Source organism: Helicoverpa zea, chromosome 21 (genome assembly GCF_022581195.2).
Source record: "Helicoverpa zea isolate HzStark_Cry1AcR chromosome 21, ilHelZeax1.1, whole genome shotgun sequence".
In the NCBI taxonomy this organism is placed as follows: Eukaryota; Metazoa; Arthropoda; class Insecta; order Lepidoptera; family Noctuidae; genus Helicoverpa; species Helicoverpa zea.
Window position 1 is genome coordinate 4,560,617 of NC_061472.1, and position 21,018 is coordinate 4,581,634.

Here is a 21,018-nt window from a genome sequence, read left to right on the forward strand (position 1 = left end):
GTCTGTTACTGTTACAGCCTTTTTATCGTCCCACTGCTGAGTACAGGACTCCTCTCACACGGAGAAGGATTGAGCATTAATCACCACGCTTGCTCAATGCGGGTTGGTGAATTTCAGACTATATAGTCCAGGTTTCCTCAAGATGTTTTCCTTCCCCTTTTTATCAGCCATTGGTGTCCAAGATATACTTAGAAAGTACATACAAACTTAGAAAAGTTGCATTGGTACTTGCCTAAACTGGAATCGAACCCTCATACTCTAGAGGTTGGTTCTTTACCCACTACGCCACCACGACTACTTCAACTTTTTACTTTGTTACAAGTTTACTTCGTCATAACTGAACAACGTGAGGTGAAAGTCTGTTGGGAAAAGGTTTCTTATGGTAGAAGTCTACTTCGTTTATGCGCTGGTCCGGCTCGTCCGTACGGAGGAAGGATGATATCGGCACTATATATAAGTAAATACCTCGTTATCGTTGGTCTCGAGGCACTGTCGGAAGTGGTTGATGCAGGGGTAGTGCAGCGGCGGCGCGGGTTCGGCTCGGTTCAGCACCACCGCCATGCCGCGGGCGCCTATCACTGGCTCTATGCGCTGGTCTGGCTCGTCTGTGTGGAGAGAGGCGGTTTTAGTTATGAAAATATACCAAAAAATATCATATTTATGCACTATCGACCAATGACATGTATGCCACTTTACAAGTCGAATTTTTCTACGAAAATGTGCTTAAAGTAGGTGGATTGTTTATAAATATAAGATAGTTTTTTTGCGATATAGCAATATGACCAGCAAAATTGGGCCCGCATTTCTACCCATATTTCTGTGCCATAATTCGAGGGACACACTGTATTATCCACTACCGAGACCCGTCGTGGCTATTATAAAACAGTAACAGCCTTTTTATCTTCACACTGCTGAGCACAGGCCTCCTCTCACATGGGGAGGATTGAGTGTTACTCTAACTCTGTATACTCACCACTCTTGACCCTCTCCACCAGCTTGGCGAGAGCACTCTGCAGCAGCTGAGCGTGCTGCGTGCGCGTGTGCTCGTGCACAGACACTCACCACTCTTGACCCTCTCCACCAGCTTGGCGAGAGCACTCTGCAGCAGCTGAGCGTGCTGCGTGCGCGTGTGCTCGTGCACAGACACTCACCACTCTTGACCCTCTCCACCAGCTTGGCGAGAGCACTCTGCAGCAGCTGAGCGTGCTGCGTGCGCGTGTGCTCGTGCACAGACACTCACCACTCTTGACCCTCTCCACCAGCTTGGCGAGAGCACTCTGCAGCAGCTGAGCGTGCTGCGTGCGCGTGTGCTCGTGCACAGACACTCACCACTCTTGACCCTCTCCACCAGCTTGGCGAGAGCACTCTGCAGCAGCTGAGCGTGCTGCGTGCGCGTGTGCTCGTGCACAGACACTCACCACTCTTGACCCTCTCCACCAGCTTGGCGAGAGCACTCTGCAGCAGCTGAGCGTGCTGCGTGCGCGTGTGCTCGTGCACAGACACTCACCACTCTTGACCCTCTCCACCAGCTTGGCGAGAGCACTCTGCAGCAGCTGAGCGTGCTGCGTGCGCGTGTGCTCGTGCACAGACACTCACCACTCTTGACCCTCTCCACCAGCTTGGCGAGAGCACTCTGCAGCAGCTGAGCGTGCTGCGTGCGCGTGTGCTCGTGCACAGACACTCACCACTCTTGACCCTCTCCACCAGCTTGGCGAGAGCACTCTGCAGCAGCTGAGCGTGCTGCGTGCGCGTGTGCTCGTGCACAGACACTCACCACTCTTGACCCTCTCCACCAGCTTGGCGAGAGCACTCTGCAGCAGCTGAGCGTGCTGCGTGCGCGTGTGCTCGTGCACAGACACTCACCACTCTTGACCCTCTCCACCAGCTTGGCGAGAGCACTCTGCAGCAGCTGAGCGTGCTGCGTGCGCGTGTGCTCGTGCACAGACACTCACCACTCTTGACCCTCTCCACCAGCTTGGCGAGAGCACTCTGCAGCAGCTGAGCGTGCTGCGTGCGCGTGTGCTCGTGCACAGACACTCACCACTCTTGACCCTCTCCACCAGCTTGGCGAGAGCACTCTGCAGCAGCTGAGCGTGCTGCGTGCGCGTGTGCTCGTGCACAGACACTCACCACTCTTGACCCTCTCCACCAGCTTGGCGAGAGCACTCTGCAGCAGCTGAGCGTGCTGCGTGCGCGTGTGCTCGTGCACAGACACTCACCACTCTTGACCCTCTCCACCAGCTTGGCGAGAGCACTCTGCAGCAGCTGAGCGTGCTGCGTGCGCGTGTGCTCGTGCACAGACACTCACCACTCTTGACCCTCTCCACCAGCTTGGCGAGAGCACTCTGCAGCAGCTGAGCGTGCTGCGTGCGCGTGTGCTCGTGCACAGACACTCACCACTCTTGACCCTCTCCACCAGCTTGGCGAGAGCACTCTGCAGCAGCTGAGCGTGCTGCGTGCGCGTGTGCTCGTGCACAGACACTCACCACTCTTGACCCTCTCCACCAGCTTGGCGAGAGCACTCTGCAGCAGCTGAGCGTGCTGCGTGCGCGTGTGCTCGTGCACAGACACTCACCACTCTTGACCCTCTCCACCAGCTTGGCGAGAGCACTCTGCAGCAGCTGAGCGTGCTGCGTGCGCGTGTGCTCGTGCACAGACACTCACCACTCTTGACCCTCTCCACCAGCTTGGCGAGAGCACTCTGCAGCAGCTGAGCGTGCTGCGTGCGCGTGTGCTCGTGCACAGACACTCACCACTCTTGACCCTCTCCACCAGCTTGGCGAGAGCACTCTGCAGCAGCTGAGCGTGCTGCGTGCGCGTGTGCTCGTGCACAGACACTCACCACTCTTGACCCTCTCCACCAGCTTGGCGAGAGCACTCTGCAGCAGCTGAGCGTGCTGCGTGCGCGTGTGCTCGTGCACAGACACTCACCACTCTTGACCCTCTCCACCAGCTTGGCGAGAGCACTCTGCAGCAGCTGAGCGTGCTGCGTGCGCGTGTGCTCGTGCACAGACACTCACCACTCTTGACCCTCTCCACCAGCTTGGCGAGAGCACTCTGCAGCAGCTGAGCGTGCTGCGTGCGCGTGTGCTCGTGCACAGACACTCACCACTCTTGACCCTCTCCACCAGCTTGGCGAGAGCACTCTGCAGCAGCTGAGCGTGCTGCGTGCGCGTGTGCTCGTGCACAGACACTCACCACTCTTGACCCTCTCCACCAGCTTGGCGAGAGCACTCTGCAGCAGCTGAGCGTGCTGCGTGCGCGTGTGCTCGTGCACAGACACTCACCACTCTTGACCCTCTCCACCAGCTTGGCGAGAGCACTCTGCAGCAGCTGAGCGTGCTGCGTGCGCGTGTGCTCGTGCACAGACACTCACCACTCTTGACCCTCTCCACCAGCTTGGCGAGAGCACTCTGCAGCAGCTGAGCGTGCTGCGTGCGCGTGTGCTCGTGCACAGACACTCACCACTCTTGACCCTCTCCACCAGCTTGGCGAGAGCACTCTGCAGCAGCTGAGCGTGCTGCGTGCGCGTGTGCTCGTGCACAGACACTCACCACTCTTGACCCTCTCCACCAGCTTGGCGAGAGCACTCTGCAGCAGCTGAGCGTGCTGCGTGCGCGTGTGCTCGTGCACAGACACTCACCACTCTTGACCCTCTCCACCAGCTTGGCGAGAGCACTCTGCAGCAGCTGAGCGTGCTGCGTGCGCGTGTGCTCGTGCACAGACACTCACCACTCTTGACCCTCTCCACCAGCTTGGCGAGAGCACTCTGCAGCAGCTGAGCGTGCTGCGTGCGCGTGTGCTCGTGCACAGACACTCACCACTCTTGACCCTCTCCACCAGCTTGGCGAGAGCACTCTGCAGCAGCTGAGCGTGCTGCGTGCGCGTGTGCTCGTGCACAGACACTCACCACTCTTGACCCTCTCCACCAGCTTGGCGAGAGCACTCTGCAGCAGCTGAGCGTGCTGCGTGCGCGTGTGCTCGTGCACAGACACTCACCACTCTTGACCCTCTCCACCAGCTTGGCGAGAGCACTCTGCAGCAGCTGAGCGTGCTGCGTGCGCGTGTGCTCGTGCACAGACACTCACCACTCTTGACCCTCTCCACCAGCTTGGCGAGAGCACTCTGCAGCAGCTGAGCGTGCTGCGTGCGCGTGTGCTCGTGCACAGACACTCACCACTCTTGACCCTCTCCACCAGCTTGGCGAGAGCACTCTGCAGCAGCTGAGCGTGCTGCGTGCGCGTGTGCTCGTGCACAGACACTCACCACTCTTGACCCTCTCCACCAGCTTGGCGAGAGCACTCTGCAGCAGCTGAGCGTGCTGCGTGCGCGTGTGCTCGTGCACAGACACTCACCACTCTTGACCCTCTCCACCAGCTTGGCGAGAGCACTCTGCAGCAGCTGAGCGTGCTGCGTGCGCGTGTGCTCGTGCACAGACACTCACCACTCTTGACCCTCTCCACCAGCTTGGCGAGAGCACTCTGCAGCAGCTGAGCGTGCTGCGTGCGCGTGTGCTCGTGCACAGACACTCACCACTCTTGACCCTCTCCACCAGCTTGGCGAGAGCACTCTGCAGCAGCTGAGCGTGCTGCGTGCGCGTGTGCTCGTGCACAGACACTCACCACTCTTGACCCTCTCCACCAGCTTGGCGAGAGCACTCTGCAGCAGCTGAGCGTGCTGCGTGCGCGTGTGCTCGTGCACAGACACTCACCACTCTTGACCCTCTCCACCAGCTTGGCGAGAGCACTCTGCAGCAGCTGAGCGTGCTGCGTGCGCGTGTGCTCGTGCACAGACACTCACCACTCTTGACCCTCTCCACCAGCTTGGCGAGAGCACTCTGCAGCAGCTGAGCGTGCTGCGTGCGCGTGTGCTCGTGCACAGACACTCACCACTCTTGACCCTCTCCACCAGCTTGGCGAGAGCACTCTGCAGCAGCTGAGCGTGCTGCGTGCGCGTGTGCTCGTGCACGCGCACGGCGCGGCACTCGGCGGCTCGCTGCAGCAGCACCACGCCGGCCTCGGCGGCTGCACCCGAGCCTTTACTCTCGCGGAGGATCTCCGTCGCTAGGTACAGGATGGTTGGTAGGATTGAGAGGGCTCCTGCAACAAAAAAGTATATATTGAGACTTGGTGAAAATGTGCCATTGGCCTTAGCGTTCCTACACACGGTGCCGTCACCGCGCCGTCTCCGCGCCGATGAAGCGCAACTACACTGTAGATACGAGTCGCGCGAAGCCCGCGGCCGCGCGCATTCCCAATGTTGGATTCATTCTATTGCCGGCCGCTTAGGCACAGATCTATTCCCACACACTTTCCGGTCGTCCTCTAGGCATACCTGCACAGGTGGACCTCTTCGGTGGACCGTAGCGGGTATGGCCGGCATTTTAGACAACAGTGACTGGTCAGTGGCTACCAATAATAAAGTGTCAGTAGGAAAATTACTAATACAAGTAGTCACCAGTGTCTTGTCATGAACATTGTGTCGTCACCTCCGCTCATGTAAACAGTTTGTTTCCAACATTAGTTGCCTGTGACCTATAAAATTTTTGCCAAGATATAATCCTTAGTTTACGGTTGTGAACCTATTTAGTACCTATACATTACAAAAATCCTGTAGTTCTAAATAAGCAATATTTTAACTTATTCCTATTCAAAATTATTTTACTTATTTTTATCCAAAATAAGACCAAAAACCAACTTACCCTGAGGACTCGTCAAACTCGGAAGCTCTGACATAGCCGACAGACTCTTAACCAACAAGGTATCCCCATGGACGCCCAGCCCTTTGGGTACTCCGATAACGCCCACGGCACCACCATGTTTCTTCGGCGACAGGTTCGGTAGGCGACGTACAAGAAGACAGAGACAGGCCTCCAGACATGCGAAGACTACGGACTTGCCGGGGGGCAGGTCGCCGGTGGGCCCCCCCTCGCCTAGAGTGTGGACCACTTCGAGAACTGATTGGGGGGTCGACCCGTCTGTTGCTTCGTTTGGTGCTAGTTCTGGAAGAGAGTTAGGGGTTAGTTTTATAGTATTAAACAAAAAAATGAGACATTTGACAAGTGTTTGCATGATCTTTCTATTAATTAAACAAACAATAAGTAGGGAATTTCAATCTTGTAGAACCATCTTGCTCGATCATGTTTGTTTCAGAGGATTTTGAATGTGAAGGATAAAGCTTTCAAATCAATTTCTCACTATGAAGTTATATACTAGTGAAGTTATACATGAATAAAGACATCAAATAGCTAACTTCATCCGGGCTATATTATTTGCCTTGAGTCGGGAAAGGTAGATAAATATCGCAGTTAGAATATAGAAAAACTGCGACATTTAAAGTTTTGGGTTTCGTAAAAGACAAATCCATATCTCTGTTACAAAGTTGTAATATATTTGTTACCTTTAATCTTAGCCTGCATACTGGCATGCAGTTGCTCCCTAGCGCCATCTATGACTAGTCGAAGCACGTCGGCAGCCAATAGCAATGCTTCAATGCTCTCTTGTGTTAACCCAGTGCGGTGAATTATTTGGCACAGCTCAATGGCTAGAGACCTGGAAATTATCGTACGTTGTGGTTACCTATAGATTTCCATTATTACATAGATATACTCTTACATAGATATACTCTTACATAGATATACTTTTACATACATACACTTCCGGATGATAATTTATTCATTTGGTAAGGAAAGATTATAGTAAAAGTAAGTAAGTATTTTGTACGTAAAAACAGAATTATTTGAATAAAAAATCAAATGTGAAAGGTTCATTGCAGACTTAGAAGTTGTCAATAAACTTAACAGAAGAACGAAGGCTAATTTCAGTATTCAGGCTAATTTGAGCAGGGTCAGCAAAGCCTTATTGTCCACATACCTGTCTTTCAGCAATCTAGCTCTGTTTTCAGGGGCATCCAGTAGTGTTACCAAAGACAATAGAACTGAGATTATATTCTCATCGGTCATGTCACGTTGTGCACACAGCGCTTCCGTACAAATACCTAGAAGAAAAATTAGATATTAGAACTATTATAGTAAGAAATAATTAATAATATGGACTATAGGAAATCAGTTCTTACCGAATAAGAGATGGAATCTCTCGTCAACAGGCTCGAAAAATTCAAAATTGCCATTCTCAGTCTTCGAAGATCTGTTGTCTAATGTGCCTTCTGTTTTATCTGTAATCATTTCATACATATTTTAGTCCATTAACGACAGCATACTGGTACGCCACTTAATTTAAAGGACTGCTCAAACATTATTAAATCTCTGACATATATAAGTAAAAGCAGTGACGGATATACTTTTGAGTAAGACTGTTTAAGAAACGTTCCAGTAATTCGAGATAAGGGTCATATTTATTTTTATAGGATTGTCTAACAAGAAAATTCATTCATCTATGAAATCTATCTACCTCTTAATATTATTTGTTTACCATTAATATAATGTAAGTATTCATATTTGTTGGTATATCTTACCGGTAGCATTATCAGTCTGCGGCAATGATATATTAGCATTGAATCGCAATGAAGCAGCATACAGCAGTGACGGCCATGCCCTCGCGTAGTGCTGACGTGAAGCCTCCGCTGTCTCCGCCGAGTAGAACGCGCCGCCGCCGTGGGGGAGTTGAGAGGCGAATTCTGTAAAGATATAAGGTAAATTAAATAAATGGAACATTAAAATTAAGTAGTAATACAATAAAATAATGTTTCTAGATGAAAAAGCCATAGCCTGTAGCTTTAAGTAACAAGTAATAGTCCTAAACAGTAATCCCTTCGAGTAAAATGGACACGAGATTGTAGAATTTTAGATTGCAAATGAAAATTTGACTTTTTTGTGTTGTTTTTTTTTAGCTTTTTTTCTTTTGAGTAGCTGCGCAGATATCTTTTCTAGGTGTCACAGGATGGCGGGGATTGGGGGACACATGAGCAGACTTGTGCTCGGAATTTAATTGCGAAACAACATCGAGTTTTACGAGAAGAACTGTACCGAATTTATATCCGCGATTCTACACACGGGATGTTTACAATTTGCTTTCTTTTACAATTAATATGTCAAGAAATACATAGACATTTTACTGAACACAATTTTATTTAAAATTTGGCTACTAAAGAGCTTTTGCGAGCAATTGCAACTTACCGGGCGGCAAACTCAACAACGCATGATCTTTCAAAGCCGCGATCCAATTCTCCCCCAAACTTTCCAACTCCGGTTCTACCAACTTCAGCAAACTCTCCCCTTTAGACTCGAAGTCCCCATATTCCTCCTCTTCAGGAGTTTCGGGGGCCGAGTTGTCTATCTGATTGTTATTTTGTAGTAACTGGTTTCTCCATTTGGCAAGTTCTGCTCGGTTGTTGAAGGGTTTCGTGTCGAGATGTTTCACGTAGCTACCTGGGGCACTGCCGTTGCTGACCATTGCTACTATGTATACCTGAAGAAAGATAAAAATAGATATCATATATTATAACTAATTTAAATATTGGGAATAAATGTGATGAAGGTGATGAAGTGAACGGATATAGTGGAAGACCAAGAAAAGATAAATGGATTGTACGAAAGTCAACATGGCAAGAAATAATTTTATTTGTGACATAACAGCAAATAGAAAATAATGTAAGAAGAAAACATGCTGCGCAGACTCTAAATAAAATTGGGATAAGGGTAGGATGACGATATCAGATATTATAACTAAGTTTTTTTGTAAGTATAGAATAAATTGTGTGAATAAATTGTAGGTATACATACTTCAGCCCAAGCTTTTAGAATTGATAGTTTTTCAAGTGTTGCCATGCTTTCGTTGTAAATCAAAGTGGTGTTGCCCTTCGTGTTTAATTTGTCCAAACTCGAGACCAGTAGCTGGTGTACTCTGGAATTTAAAAAAGGAATTTATTCACCTTTATTATATCACTTTATAATACATACAATATTTAACGATCTGTTTAATAATGATACAGTTCTCGCCAATCTCGTGAACCTCGTGCTTTCTCTGGTGCGTGAGAAACTAAAGTAACTATATAAGGTATCAACAGGCGACGGAAGTGCGCGAGGTGTGTGGTACACATGTATTTGTGATCGGAAATTATTTATAAGCTGATATCAAGTATAGTGAGAACTGAACTAAGTAATAAAATATTAAGATACATACCTTCTAAGATCATTGATATCTCTCGCTACTCCGCATCCAATCCACGCGGAACACACATCGCAAGCAGCCGCCGTCACGTGAGACGCCGTATCCCCTGCGAAGGCCGGTCGAACTGCCGCGCCAACCTTTACACAAGCAAATAGTTATATATAAGAAGGATCTACATTCAAGAGAAATATTCTGGGAATATGTCTAGCGAATAATATCATTACAATAATGAATGTAAAAAAAATGTTTAGAACACCTGCATTCTTAAAGCCAGTCGGAGCGATAAGGATTCATATGGAGTTGAGTTTCAAATATCAAGTAGCTTACGCTATCGGTTTCGCAGGCATTCCGAGAGAACTTCGCTCATCCAGATAAAAAATAGCCTATAGCATTACTCGATAAATAAGCTACCTAACACAAAAATAATTTTGAAAATCGAGAAGGTAGTTTCTGAGATTAGCGCGTCACACTGTGATGTCACCGCACTTTCGCCGAGCGTACGAGGCCGGCATTGAAATGTATCCAGCGTACGGAACGTGCGAGGAGATAGCTCGTATCTCCAGTGTAGTAGCGCGGCGACGGCGCGGAAACGGCATCGTGTGCAGGAACGCTAAGGTTATATAACATTATTGTACCCTTTATAATATAGTACACACACCTGTGCTTGGTACTGCTCCAGCAGCAGGTGTCCGGGGAAGTCAGGCTCGGGAGCCCTGGCGTACTGCTGTATGATCATCTGCAGCGTGTAGAGGCCGCTCAGGCGCAGCGCGTCCGACTCGCCCGTCGCGCCCACGAACGCCATGCGGACCAGGTCCGACAGGTGCAGGGATAGGTAGTCTCCTGGGAAAAAGGTACGTTTTTATTAGGTGGATGTAGATTTTTTTAAGAAGGCAAATGTTAGTTTTTTCCTATGTTTCTTCTTCTTCTTACTCCTGCCCTCTTCCCAATTTCATTTGGGGTCGGCGCAACATGTCTTCCACTTCCATTGTCCAGGTGGCAAAACACAGAGTTTGACTCCAGACCCAACCCCAACTCTCACATTGAGAGCAGTGATGATCCGCAAAGAATAACCTATCCATAAAAAATATCGACAATATCTTGCCCTTGTAATTCATTTTACTATAATGTAGATTGTAGCTGATATATAACTACCTGTTTACAAATAAAACACACTGGTATTATTTTCATAAAAAAGGCCTACGTACCATCCAGTTGGTTCTGCAGCTTCTCCTTAGCTTTGACGAGGTCGAAGTGTGCGGCGTCGCCGGTCGCCTCACACGCACCCATTATCTTCTGAATGCATTCCATTGCGAATACCTAAGACGTGGAAATATTGCAATTTTATTTATGAGTAATTTAATTTTCTTTTTACATGTTAAAATGCGCAAAAAAATTCGTGATATTGAATTTTAAGAAATAACTTTCACATTTATAATAAGAATTACGCAAGAAGCAGATGGCAAAATACTACCTGGCTAATTTTGCTTAATTTTTAAACGACTACTCAAAAAGAAGGAAGCTTTGGATTCGACCACGTGTGTTTATATTTTTGGGGCTTAATTTACCTTAAAATAAAAAGGAACCCTTATAAGAATACTTTGCGGTCTATCTGTTTAGTATATGTGTTGGCGGATAACTTTGATGTTTATGAATCGATTTTGATGTATTTTTTTCATCTACCCATTTATTTTCCATGGGGCCATAATTCGACTCACTCTAGTCGGCCATCTTGACTGCACGGCGGGATGTGTGGAGGTCTCAGACTCGGCGTGGAACTCTGCCTGATCATCATCACCTTCGCCGTCGAAGTCTGTCTCTGGATTGTTGCTGTCCTCTATAAATAAATAAAATTATTGTAAACGATAGCTTAAAGAAAATGGATTGAAGATGTCTGAATTTTAGATTCGAGTGTAGTTCTTTGTAGAGGTGATGTCTATTTCTAATACAAATAAATTATAACAAAACGCGATTTTCCGTCAGCAATTGCAACCGCATTCTGGGAGAACTTCTTCCTATGTCCGGACAAAAAGGAGTCTTTATTTTATTACTAGCTTCTGCCAGCGACTTCGTCCGCGTTAGAGTCGGACTTTGTGCAAAGAGAGGAAGAAATAATAAACACCAGCCCCTCCAATTATCTAAATCTATGCGTACCTACTGCTTCTTTAAGTAATAAAATGTAAACTATTAATAATTTGTAATTTGAACGAATATTTAAACACAAAAATAACTAATAGATACCAACCTATTTTATAAAATAACAACAAAAGAAAGTTAAAAATAAATTATTTAAAACCTAAAAGTCGCGCATTAAGGTTGAACGCTCTGAACGTCTATTCGCATCAATCGCACCAACAGCCAAATATTGTATGAAGCTCGCGCAGCCACCGCGCCGCGAGTCGCGTCGAGCGCGGCGACCGTTGCACAAAAATGATCCTTATAGCGTGCGTGATTCAGTATTCACGCGCGGTGGCTTATTACCGTTTTTCATGTATAACTTTGGTGTTTCTTTACCGATTTAAATCATTCTTTTTTTAATTAATAGATAATACTGTTAACTATGTTTAATTAGTGTGAGTGAGAGTGTTATAAACGAAATAGTAGACAAATATAATCAGAAAGCTCCGAACTGCTAAGCTTTTAAGAGAGTTTTACGTGTTATTGTGAGTCAACCATAAAAGATAGACATATGCTGCCATGGGATATTTTTTACATAATTTTATGAAGAATATTTCTGTCGTACATGGTTTATGTGTAGCTGTAACCATTAGGGCAGCACACGCGACGGAAGCTTAAAAAATGGAGTAACTTCTCCCGTTTTCCCAACATTTACCTTCACTGCTCTGCTCCTATTGATCGTAGCGTGATGGAAAGTATCCTATAACCTGACCAGGAGTATGAAGAATATTTGTGCCAAGTTTCATTAAAATCCGTCCAGTAGTTTTTGTTTCCATAACGAACATACAGACAGACAGACAGACAGACAGACAGACAGACAGACAGACAAAAATTTTACTGATTGCATTTTTGGCATCAGTATCGATCACTAATCACCCCCTAATAGTTATTTTGGAAATATACTCAATGTACAGAATTGACCTCCCTACAGATTTATTATAAGTATAGATAGATGATGTTACAGTTTACATGAACTCCAAGTTTCATTAAAATCTATTACCCAAACATAATCACAAATATTAGTGTGAAGTTACATAGTTTTATTTCACTAAAATATCTTAACTACTGTAAAGTTTTAATTTGATTAGTAATAATGAAAATAAATAACTTGTATCATACAAAATGGATACATTACCCAGCCTGATAGTAAGCACTCGCTTCGCCAGCGCCAGCCAGTCGCGTAGATCGCGGCGCGAGGCGGCAGCCAGTAGGGCACATGTTAGCGTATCTCTCGCGTACGACAGGGCCGTTTCGTCACGTTCGCTGTCGAGAAACGCGAACAACGCACCCGGTAGGCCCGTCTCCGTTATTACGACACCTGGAGAAAGATCATGACTTATAATAATTATCTTTATTTAAGTATTTTGACTTAGCGCACGAGGTTGTCGCCATGTGGAATGTCGACAAGGCTGTTATTGTGCCGATTGTCGTTACGGCCAATGGTCTAATAGCCAAGAGCCTCGACCAACACCTCAGGAGGCCCTCGTTAGGCGGCTGGATCAAGGGACTGATTCAGAAGGCAGTACTCCTTGTTACGGTGCGTATTGTGAGGAGGTTTCTGTCTCTGGGACCCTAACCACCGGTACCTTGGACCCTGTGCCCGATATCGATGGCCATCTATTATTAATATTTTTAAATGTCTTTTTTTATTTTTTATTTAAAAATGTAAGAAATATGTATAGTAACCAATAAATGAAAATTACAAGATCTTTATTTCAAAATGCAGATCCATATCGATAGAAAAAAGGTTGTTTCTCCTATGTATTTCCCTATGGACTGCTCTATGTATTTTCTTGTGTTCACTTTATGAATTCTATGAACTATGAACTCAACTATGTACTCTATGTACTCCTCTATGTATTTCCTTATGTTCACTTTATGAACTCTATGCATTTCTTTATATACACTCTATGAACTCCCTTTGTATCTCTCCCTCTTCCTATGTAACTATAACTATGTATCTCGTATATGACTAGCGAAACCAAATTTTGCCTTGAAGACGCGGTCACAAATAGCGCAGTAGACTTGCCCTTGCGCATTGTAAGTGCAAAAGAGTGAAGGTATTATTAACTTGTACAACTCACCACAATAAGGCTTGGCGGGCACATGGTCTTTGGCCAGGAGCGCGTGCTTGCACACCTCGGCCGCTTCCTTCTGCGACAGCTGACGCAAGCAGCAGAGAGCCGCGCGGCGAACTGTGAGCTCCGAACTTGATAGGTCGCGCTGCAAAAATTTTATTCATTTTAATCTCTTTATTTCTTTCTCTCCTTTTAACTTAATCTCCCTCTTCCTCTCTCTCTCTTACTCTCACTCACTAACTCACTTTCTCACTCTCACTTACTCCCCCTTCCTCTCCCCCACAACCGCATTCACGCTCACAAGCACAGCACAATACACATAAAACTGCATTTTGTGATTCTTGTTACGCTTGTGTATTTAAATGCAGAAATGGGGCGGTTAATTCCCATTGAGGTTCGTAATTTCCACAAAGACAAACCCCCTTACTTATAAAATCTCTAATCACCTTCTAAGCAACATTTTAACTAATCACTACTTAAAGTCTTAAGTAGTGATTAAATGTTAGTTAAGACATGTTTAAGCAACGTTTATAAGTAAGAATATTCTTAAACAGCCCGTAAGTATTACTTATATTTAATTCACGTTTATAAGTAAGGCTGAAAGTCTTTATGTATGTATGTATGTTTACTAACACAGAGATGCGGCACGAGTGTGTGCAGGTTGATGTGGTCGGGCGCAAACATCTGCAGCTGCTGCAGACAGCCCGTCGCCTCCGCCCGGGCCCCGGCGCCGCACTCGCCTAGCGCCGCGCAAGCGCATACGAAACGGCCTACTGCTACCACTGCGAACAATTTTATAAGTTAATAACTGCCTCTAAGGGCCTATGCACACCACGTTTTTTGAACGCGCCGTCGACGCACATTTTTAGAGATACAGACGCGATATTGCACGCAAGTCAGGACTGCTCTGCAGGATAAAAACGCGTTTTGGGAACGGACGTCGACGGCGCGTTTAAAAAACGTGGTGTACCTAGGCCCTTAGATCTATACTGGTCTCAGAATAATAAAATCACACCGATAGAATTGTAGTTAAAAGCAAAATATGGGTTTTGGTAGCTGGCTAGCTTTATGGTATCGAATATCAACTTATTGACAGGACGATATATTCCGGGCGATTATAGAGACACATATTCTCCGCCTGTCGTAATTTTTGTCATATACTTCGGAGATTCTCCAACAATAAGGCCAATTTTACCGACTTCCCAAGAAGAAGGAAGTTCCTGAGAACTTTCTCCTCTTGCCTACACATGTTTTTTTTTTAGTTTTTATCGCAAGGAAGCCTTTATTTGTCCGTGTTATATAACAGTTATTATATCACTCACTCTCAAAACATAAAATAAACAACTAACCACTACCTTGTAACTCAGGCCCGACGACAGTAATCAAAGCTGACAGCAGTCGTCCAATGCTTCTATGTAAATCCTCCTGAAAGCCGGGAGCGCTGAACAATAGCTTCAGAGCTAAGTTCAGAGTAGATTCCACGTGACCTCGGAACATGGGGCCTGAAGCGTCGGCTAGCACTGAGAGCGCGTGGAGAGACCAAACCTGATGAAACATGATACATAATATTTAAACGAACGATTGTTTATTCAAAATGGAGGGCTTTGAATATGAATATGTTTTGCGCAATTGCGCAAAAATTAGGTTTTGCGCAAACAATATGTGAATTATGCGCAAAAAGAATTCTGTAGTACAATCCATACTTATAAGTTGCTAAAAATCTCTTCAAAGTCTATGTGTGAGTTTTACAGTTGAATTTCACAGTGTTTTATAGAAACTTTAATGTATAGAAACGAATATTTGCAATAAATGGAGATCTGAATGTTAATACGTAATGCGCAAACAGATTGTCTTTTGCGCAAGCATCAATACTATGAAAACAAAGTAAGTATTGCATTCAAAGTGTAACATGTTAAATTTTGAGCAAAAAGTTATGTAATTGATCAATTTAGGGTAACATTTTCTTTTTAAAGTTGTTTATATAACAATGTCGTTGGTTAGTAACATAATTAATCCAAAACTCATTATTATAATATTTTTGCTAATATGTGGATAATGTAGTGGGTGGATATTATTTAATTAACTATTCTTGTAACATTTATATTGCTCCATGATGAACAAATAAAGACTCACTTGCAACTCAACAGCCGCCGTATCCTGCGCTAGAGCCCTCAGCACGGGCAGCGCTGCAGCGCTTGACGTGGCGCCCCTGGCTCGCTGCACGGCGCCCACAGCGGCTGCGGCGGCAGCACGAACAGACCTGTTCATTTCATTGTTACGCATATTGTTTATTGACAAATTCATACACAGATATACATTCCATTCCATATACATTACATGAATTACATAGCGCTACAATATGAAGATTGCTGATGCTGCATCCGCTCCAATATTTATTAATTTCTATAATAAATTGCTGAACGTCAAGGGTGCCTTGACGTCAATCGATTTTTGCAATCTGTCGCTTGCTCAATAAAATGTAAGAATGATCATTCTATTTTCCTACTTTGATCTAGCATCATCATTTATAGGTTTAATTTTGTAATATTATAAAAACATTTTTTAAATCCTATGATCGCAGCACACGTGATTCCTGTGTAAATTACACTTACAAGCATGCACAACATTCACAGAGAAAATTATGATCGGCTGTAACTAGCTCAAATATTTTTTTAAATTAAAAACATATCATACAAATGACCAAAAACCAAACAACACAATTACCTATTGACTGCTGTCCTGGCTAGGTTTATCACTTTCTCTGAGAGCGCTTGGCTCTCGGCTTCCGTGATGCAGCCGCAGAGTCGGCCGGCGCAGGATGCAGCCGCGGCGCGAACCGTTGCGCTGTTGGCTGATAGACCGTTCTAGAAAGAAAAAGCAGGCTTTGATATTTTTTCTAGGGGAAATTTGAAAAAAAAAATATTTCCATGAGGTTTATGTTAAGTCAGTTAAGCAAGTTATGTATCAAAAAAAAAACATTACATAAAATGGCTAGATTAACTATATTAATCATTAGATAATCTAGCCATTTTATGTACTGGGTATGGGATATGTAATAGATTCTAATGGACCAAGAGTCGCAGTTAAGTCCTGTAAGTGTTTATAACATATTTTAGTACTTTATTTTTTTATCTTCGCAAAACCCTAGCCCATTTTATAAAGTGTTTTGAAGACTGTCTTTTGTAAATTTTGACGTTCCAAAAGTTCTATTTTACAGCCAAGTTTAAATAAATACTTTTAAGTTTCAGTTTGTGCAAAAATACTCACAATAACAAGTTCAGTAGCGATATTCTTGACAGCATCCTGTCCGAGCGAGCTCTTCAGTTCAGCTAAAGTCCTCAGCGCCAACAGCAGTGCAGTGTATATGTTAATTTGTATAGCTTCCTGACGAGCGCCTTTAGACATCTTGATGCATTCCGCGAAGTGTTCGAGCATTTGTTGCCTGTGGAAAAATGGAGAATGAATGTAATGTTGCCAGTCCTTAATGTGTCTTTGATAAGCTTATTTATTTGTTACGGCCGCGTGGGACCGCCGGAAGGCAATGAACCACTCTACCTTAGCTTAGTAACATGACAAAAATATTTTTGGAAATTGACGTTATCGTTAGCCAATTTTTTCATCATCGCTTCTTAATTCCATGTAAAAAGAAGTTTACTTGAAGATGACAAGAAAAATTCCCTCTGGAAATTATGATAACTCTGTCTGACAATTATGACAGCCTTGTCTGGAAATCAAGATAATCTTCTCTGCGAATTTTCTGGAAACGATTTACAACTTCAAAAAAGGAGGAGATTATTGATTCGGACGTCTCCCTTTTATGTTTGGTCGCTCATATCTCGATTCTTTTGCTGCAATAATTTGTCGCTACTTGCCTGTGCTTGTTGGCGGCTCGTGCGAGTATCTGCGGGAAGAGCGCGACGGAGGCGTCGATGACGGCCACGCCGAGCGGCTGCGCGCCCGTGGCGCCGCGGTACAGGCAGCACGGGTCGTGCTCCAGCGCTGTCGACCCGCGGGCGCTTAGCGCTGAGATCAGCTGCAGAAATTTATATTACACAGTATAAAAAATCCCGAAAAAAAGATAGATTTTAAGGTCTCAAAAGGTGTTGAAAATAAATGGCCCAGTCAATGGTGAACGCACTGTCAAAATCGACTGGAGCAAAGGAATCGAATTCTGTCAAATAAATGGTTTGGACGATTCGATAGATTGCGCACAAATGTGCGAGGTTCCATACTGTAACAGATCACACTCGGCCGCATGTGTGAGCTACTTAGCAGCGCGCGAAACTTGACTGTCACTTGTTTCCGACAACGTCGAACAACGTGTAACACAGTCCTGTCATCTGTGACCGTCCCGCGCGCCCCTGTGATCATCCCGGGCGTATCAACGTAGGCACGTTCCGCTCCCTGCGTGTTCCATGAGAGTGTCAATAACAAGCTGACATGGCTATATATATACATATGTATGTAGTGCTCCGGTAGATATAAGCGGTCAGTTATGAGTGAACGGCATTTATTTTTGGATTAAAGAGCTTTTTAGGACATTACCTGTTCTTCAATTTCAGCGTGGTCTGTATCGTAAATCCAGCCTTCTTCGCCCAAGAGTATTGTGTCGCGTGGATGCATCGCACTGCGAAGTGTACCTGTTGATAGGAAAGGCAACCATTATAATACTGAACTGACAAGACAGAATGAAAAAACGTTCAACAACGATAAGTTAAGGAACGCTTGGTGCTGTCGGCCCGAGGATTGGTGACCATGACCATGCTATCATAACAAGTTAGTCCTTATTTCGGGAGACAAATTAAATTGGCGAATCTCCTCTGTCATTTGAGCATATTTAAAAGTCGTTACGAGCCAAAAACCGTGACAACCAATCTTACCAAGATGTACCGTTCTTTTTAGATACTTGCGTCGTCAAATGGACAGACGTTCTGGCAAAACTTTTGTGCTCAGCTACATACCGGTACACTAAAAAGTCTTAGCAGATGAGGTTCACTGACCTGTAGCTACACTAGCGCCACTGGGGTCAGCTGCGCCCGCTAGCTCGGCGGCCAGCAGGCGCAGCAGCGGTGCGGGCGGCGGCGCGGCGGCCGAGCCCAGCCCGCAGCACGCCTGGTACACGCGCAGCCGCAGCAACGCCGCCGGCGCCTTCAGGGCACCGCCGTACGATCGAACTACAGTACTCACGCTGAAAAAAAAAATCGTGTGCATCAGAATCACTATTAACCCTCCTATTTTCCATCGATAATCATTTACAGAGTTGCTACCTAATTGCTACCAGCTGACATTATAGTTCGGCCATTCAGAGAATGCGTTCCTGACACGTCGCGATTGAACTGACGACGTAACTTTGCAATGGCGTTGCAGTTACGATAAAAATATTTTTGCTGGTTGTTTACCGTTTTAACAATTGAGGAGCATTAAAACAACATTATTATATCAATAATCAATGAATGTTATAATTTTGTGCCAAACTGAGTGTCAAATAACTTGGTAAACAATATTTTTCTAAATCTATACTGCGCTATTACAAGGTTATGTCAGCGGTTTATATTTTGTAGTGCTGTGCTAAAAATAACAGGCAAGTATCGTAATCTGTTCTTATACAGTTATAATATAAAATAATACGTTTTGATTTTCTTTTTAAGAATTGGAAAATAATGGACTATAAGACTTAATTATAACTTTTATGAAATATAAAAATAAAACTATGACCAAACCGCATTTTTATACTTAGATTAAAAATGGTAACCCCAAATGGCGTTATGGGCCGCCATTTTGTGACGCTAAAACAGTCGTCCGTTGTCGTTTCGTGCGCATAGACCACGTTTTTCAAGTGTTTTCGATCTGTTTTTATTTGATTACCCGGCTTTTGTTAGACCGAGATATCAGGATTGATTCTGTTATTGATAATAATATAATTATACATGTAGGCGAAGATGATGATGAAGACACCACCTCCTCAAGCAAATCGGAGTCTGATTAATATTCTGTTCGCACATTCAATTCAATGTACTTGTAACAAAGAATAAATAAAACAATTTTATTATATGAATATTACCTTTTTTTGGTTTCCACTTAAATAACTAAAATATAAAACAAATGATTCCGCCAATTTAAAACGAAAATAATCTTAAAATAATGCGGCGGTTCATTTTGAAGGAACGGTAACGAACTCAGTGTTATGTTGTGCCCATCACTAGTCGTGACTAACTGATAGGTGTCAGGAACGCATTCTCTGAACGGCCGAAGTATAGTTGCTACCAATTGTTACTCTCGTGATTGAAAAGATAAACGGCCGCTAAATGTAACAGCGATTCTGATATCAGAAGTAATTACGTAATTTCTATTGCGTATTGTTTTTTTTTTTTACCAAGAGTTGTTACCTAATTGCTACCTTCTGGCATCAACGAAAACTATCTCACTGTGATATTCCCTACAATATTTTATCCACTTATCCAACAAAAAAAATAGAACATGTGCAAACTTGTTAGTACTAAAGTTATCAGTAACCAGCACTCACTTGGTAAGAACAGCGATGGCGCCATCTATCGGCTGCATGAGACGTTTGGCGGTGTCGTCGTTGTTCACCAGTGAAGGACAGTGGATCAGCAGGCTGTGTAACGCAGATAGGGCTCCGGCACGACCTTCTAATGTTACCTGGGGAATTATATTCAATTGTATATTATTCAGGTGATTTTTTTTTTTTTAATATGGCTTGCAAATTTTGCCCTACACTATTATATGCCCTATATTGGATTTACCGTAAAGGGAAAAATGACAGAATTCACAAATAAAAAAATTATTGTTGAGATAAGCGCGAAAAAACATCAAAAAAAACATACAAACATCGGAATTTAAAACCTCTTTTTTTGGTAGGTAAAAAAATCACTTCGCTTGCACATGAAATTAGCGACTGATTGATGAAAAGATCGAATCGAAACATCGATAAAAAAAATATCGACTATTATGCCTTTAAAAAAACAGTTAAATTGAAAACCTCCTCCCTTTTCGTAGTCGGTTATAAAGTCATCTTACCTGCCAAGTAAAGGCATCTCCTCTGGACTTCTCAGATTCTAGTTCCTTAGCTGAGCGCGGAAAACTGTTGCGCCATAGTAGTAACATCCTGGGTAATAAGCCACGGACCACAGGAACACCTGATATAAAGAAATATCGCACATTAACAGCGTGTTATATAAGGAACTCGAAGTCTGAAATTCGTTACTTATAAATAGCAATCAACATTAAGACCCAAACTCCACCAAAACGGGTCGAAGCGATCGAAGTTTTTAAACAAAATTATGTTATTCAAACATCTTGAATCCGCCCACTCAGTAATACGCCTATGTGGATAAATTCTATTCGTATTTTATGACTGGAGTAGTCAAGTTTCATTACATAAAAACGCGCATTTTATTTGCGCAAAAAAAATGTTCTATTCATCTGCAACATGCAAGCCTTTTCCCAACTATGTTGGGGTCGGCTTCCAGTCTAACCGGATTCAGCTGTGTACCAGTGCTTTACAAGAAGCGAATGCCTATCTGACCTCCTCAACCCGGGCAACCTGGTACCCTTGGTTACACTGTCAGACTTACTGTCTTCTGACTACCCGTAACTACTGCCAAGGTTTTTCAATG

The 21,018-nt window shown here is 44.5% G+C and overlaps 1 protein-coding gene across 1 annotated transcript in view; it reads right to left on the minus strand.

Moving 5' to 3' along the window:
• LOC124640608 (HEAT repeat-containing protein 5B) overlaps positions 1 to 21,018 on the minus strand; it is a 36,097-nt gene that overhangs the window by 3,260 nt on the left and 11,819 nt on the right. The window contains exons 13-37 of the mRNA XM_047178447.1: positions 20,420 to 20,538; positions 19,905 to 20,041; positions 18,382 to 18,569; positions 17,927 to 18,021; positions 17,254 to 17,414; positions 16,649 to 16,823; positions 16,106 to 16,245; positions 15,515 to 15,641; positions 14,737 to 14,926; positions 14,015 to 14,163; positions 13,388 to 13,526; positions 12,439 to 12,621; positions 10,844 to 10,962; positions 10,334 to 10,445; positions 9,787 to 9,968; positions 9,141 to 9,265; positions 8,741 to 8,861; positions 8,135 to 8,426; positions 7,474 to 7,635; positions 7,075 to 7,173; positions 6,873 to 6,996; positions 6,400 to 6,551; positions 5,702 to 6,001; positions 4,890 to 5,099; positions 466 to 605 (exon numbers count right to left, since the gene is read on the minus strand). Of these exons, the coding sequence (XP_047034403.1) occupies positions 466 to 605; positions 4,890 to 5,099; positions 5,702 to 6,001; positions 6,400 to 6,551; positions 6,873 to 6,996; positions 7,075 to 7,173; positions 7,474 to 7,635; positions 8,135 to 8,426; positions 8,741 to 8,861; positions 9,141 to 9,265; positions 9,787 to 9,968; positions 10,334 to 10,445; positions 10,844 to 10,962; positions 12,439 to 12,621; positions 13,388 to 13,526; positions 14,015 to 14,163; positions 14,737 to 14,926; positions 15,515 to 15,641; positions 16,106 to 16,245; positions 16,649 to 16,823; positions 17,254 to 17,414; positions 17,927 to 18,021; positions 18,382 to 18,569; positions 19,905 to 20,041; positions 20,420 to 20,538 (3,941 nt within the window). The remainder of the gene's footprint in view (positions 1 to 465; positions 606 to 4,889; positions 5,100 to 5,701; positions 6,002 to 6,399; positions 6,552 to 6,872; positions 6,997 to 7,074; positions 7,174 to 7,473; positions 7,636 to 8,134; positions 8,427 to 8,740; positions 8,862 to 9,140; positions 9,266 to 9,786; positions 9,969 to 10,333; positions 10,446 to 10,843; positions 10,963 to 12,438; positions 12,622 to 13,387; positions 13,527 to 14,014; positions 14,164 to 14,736; positions 14,927 to 15,514; positions 15,642 to 16,105; positions 16,246 to 16,648; positions 16,824 to 17,253; positions 17,415 to 17,926; positions 18,022 to 18,381; positions 18,570 to 19,904; positions 20,042 to 20,419; positions 20,539 to 21,018) is intronic.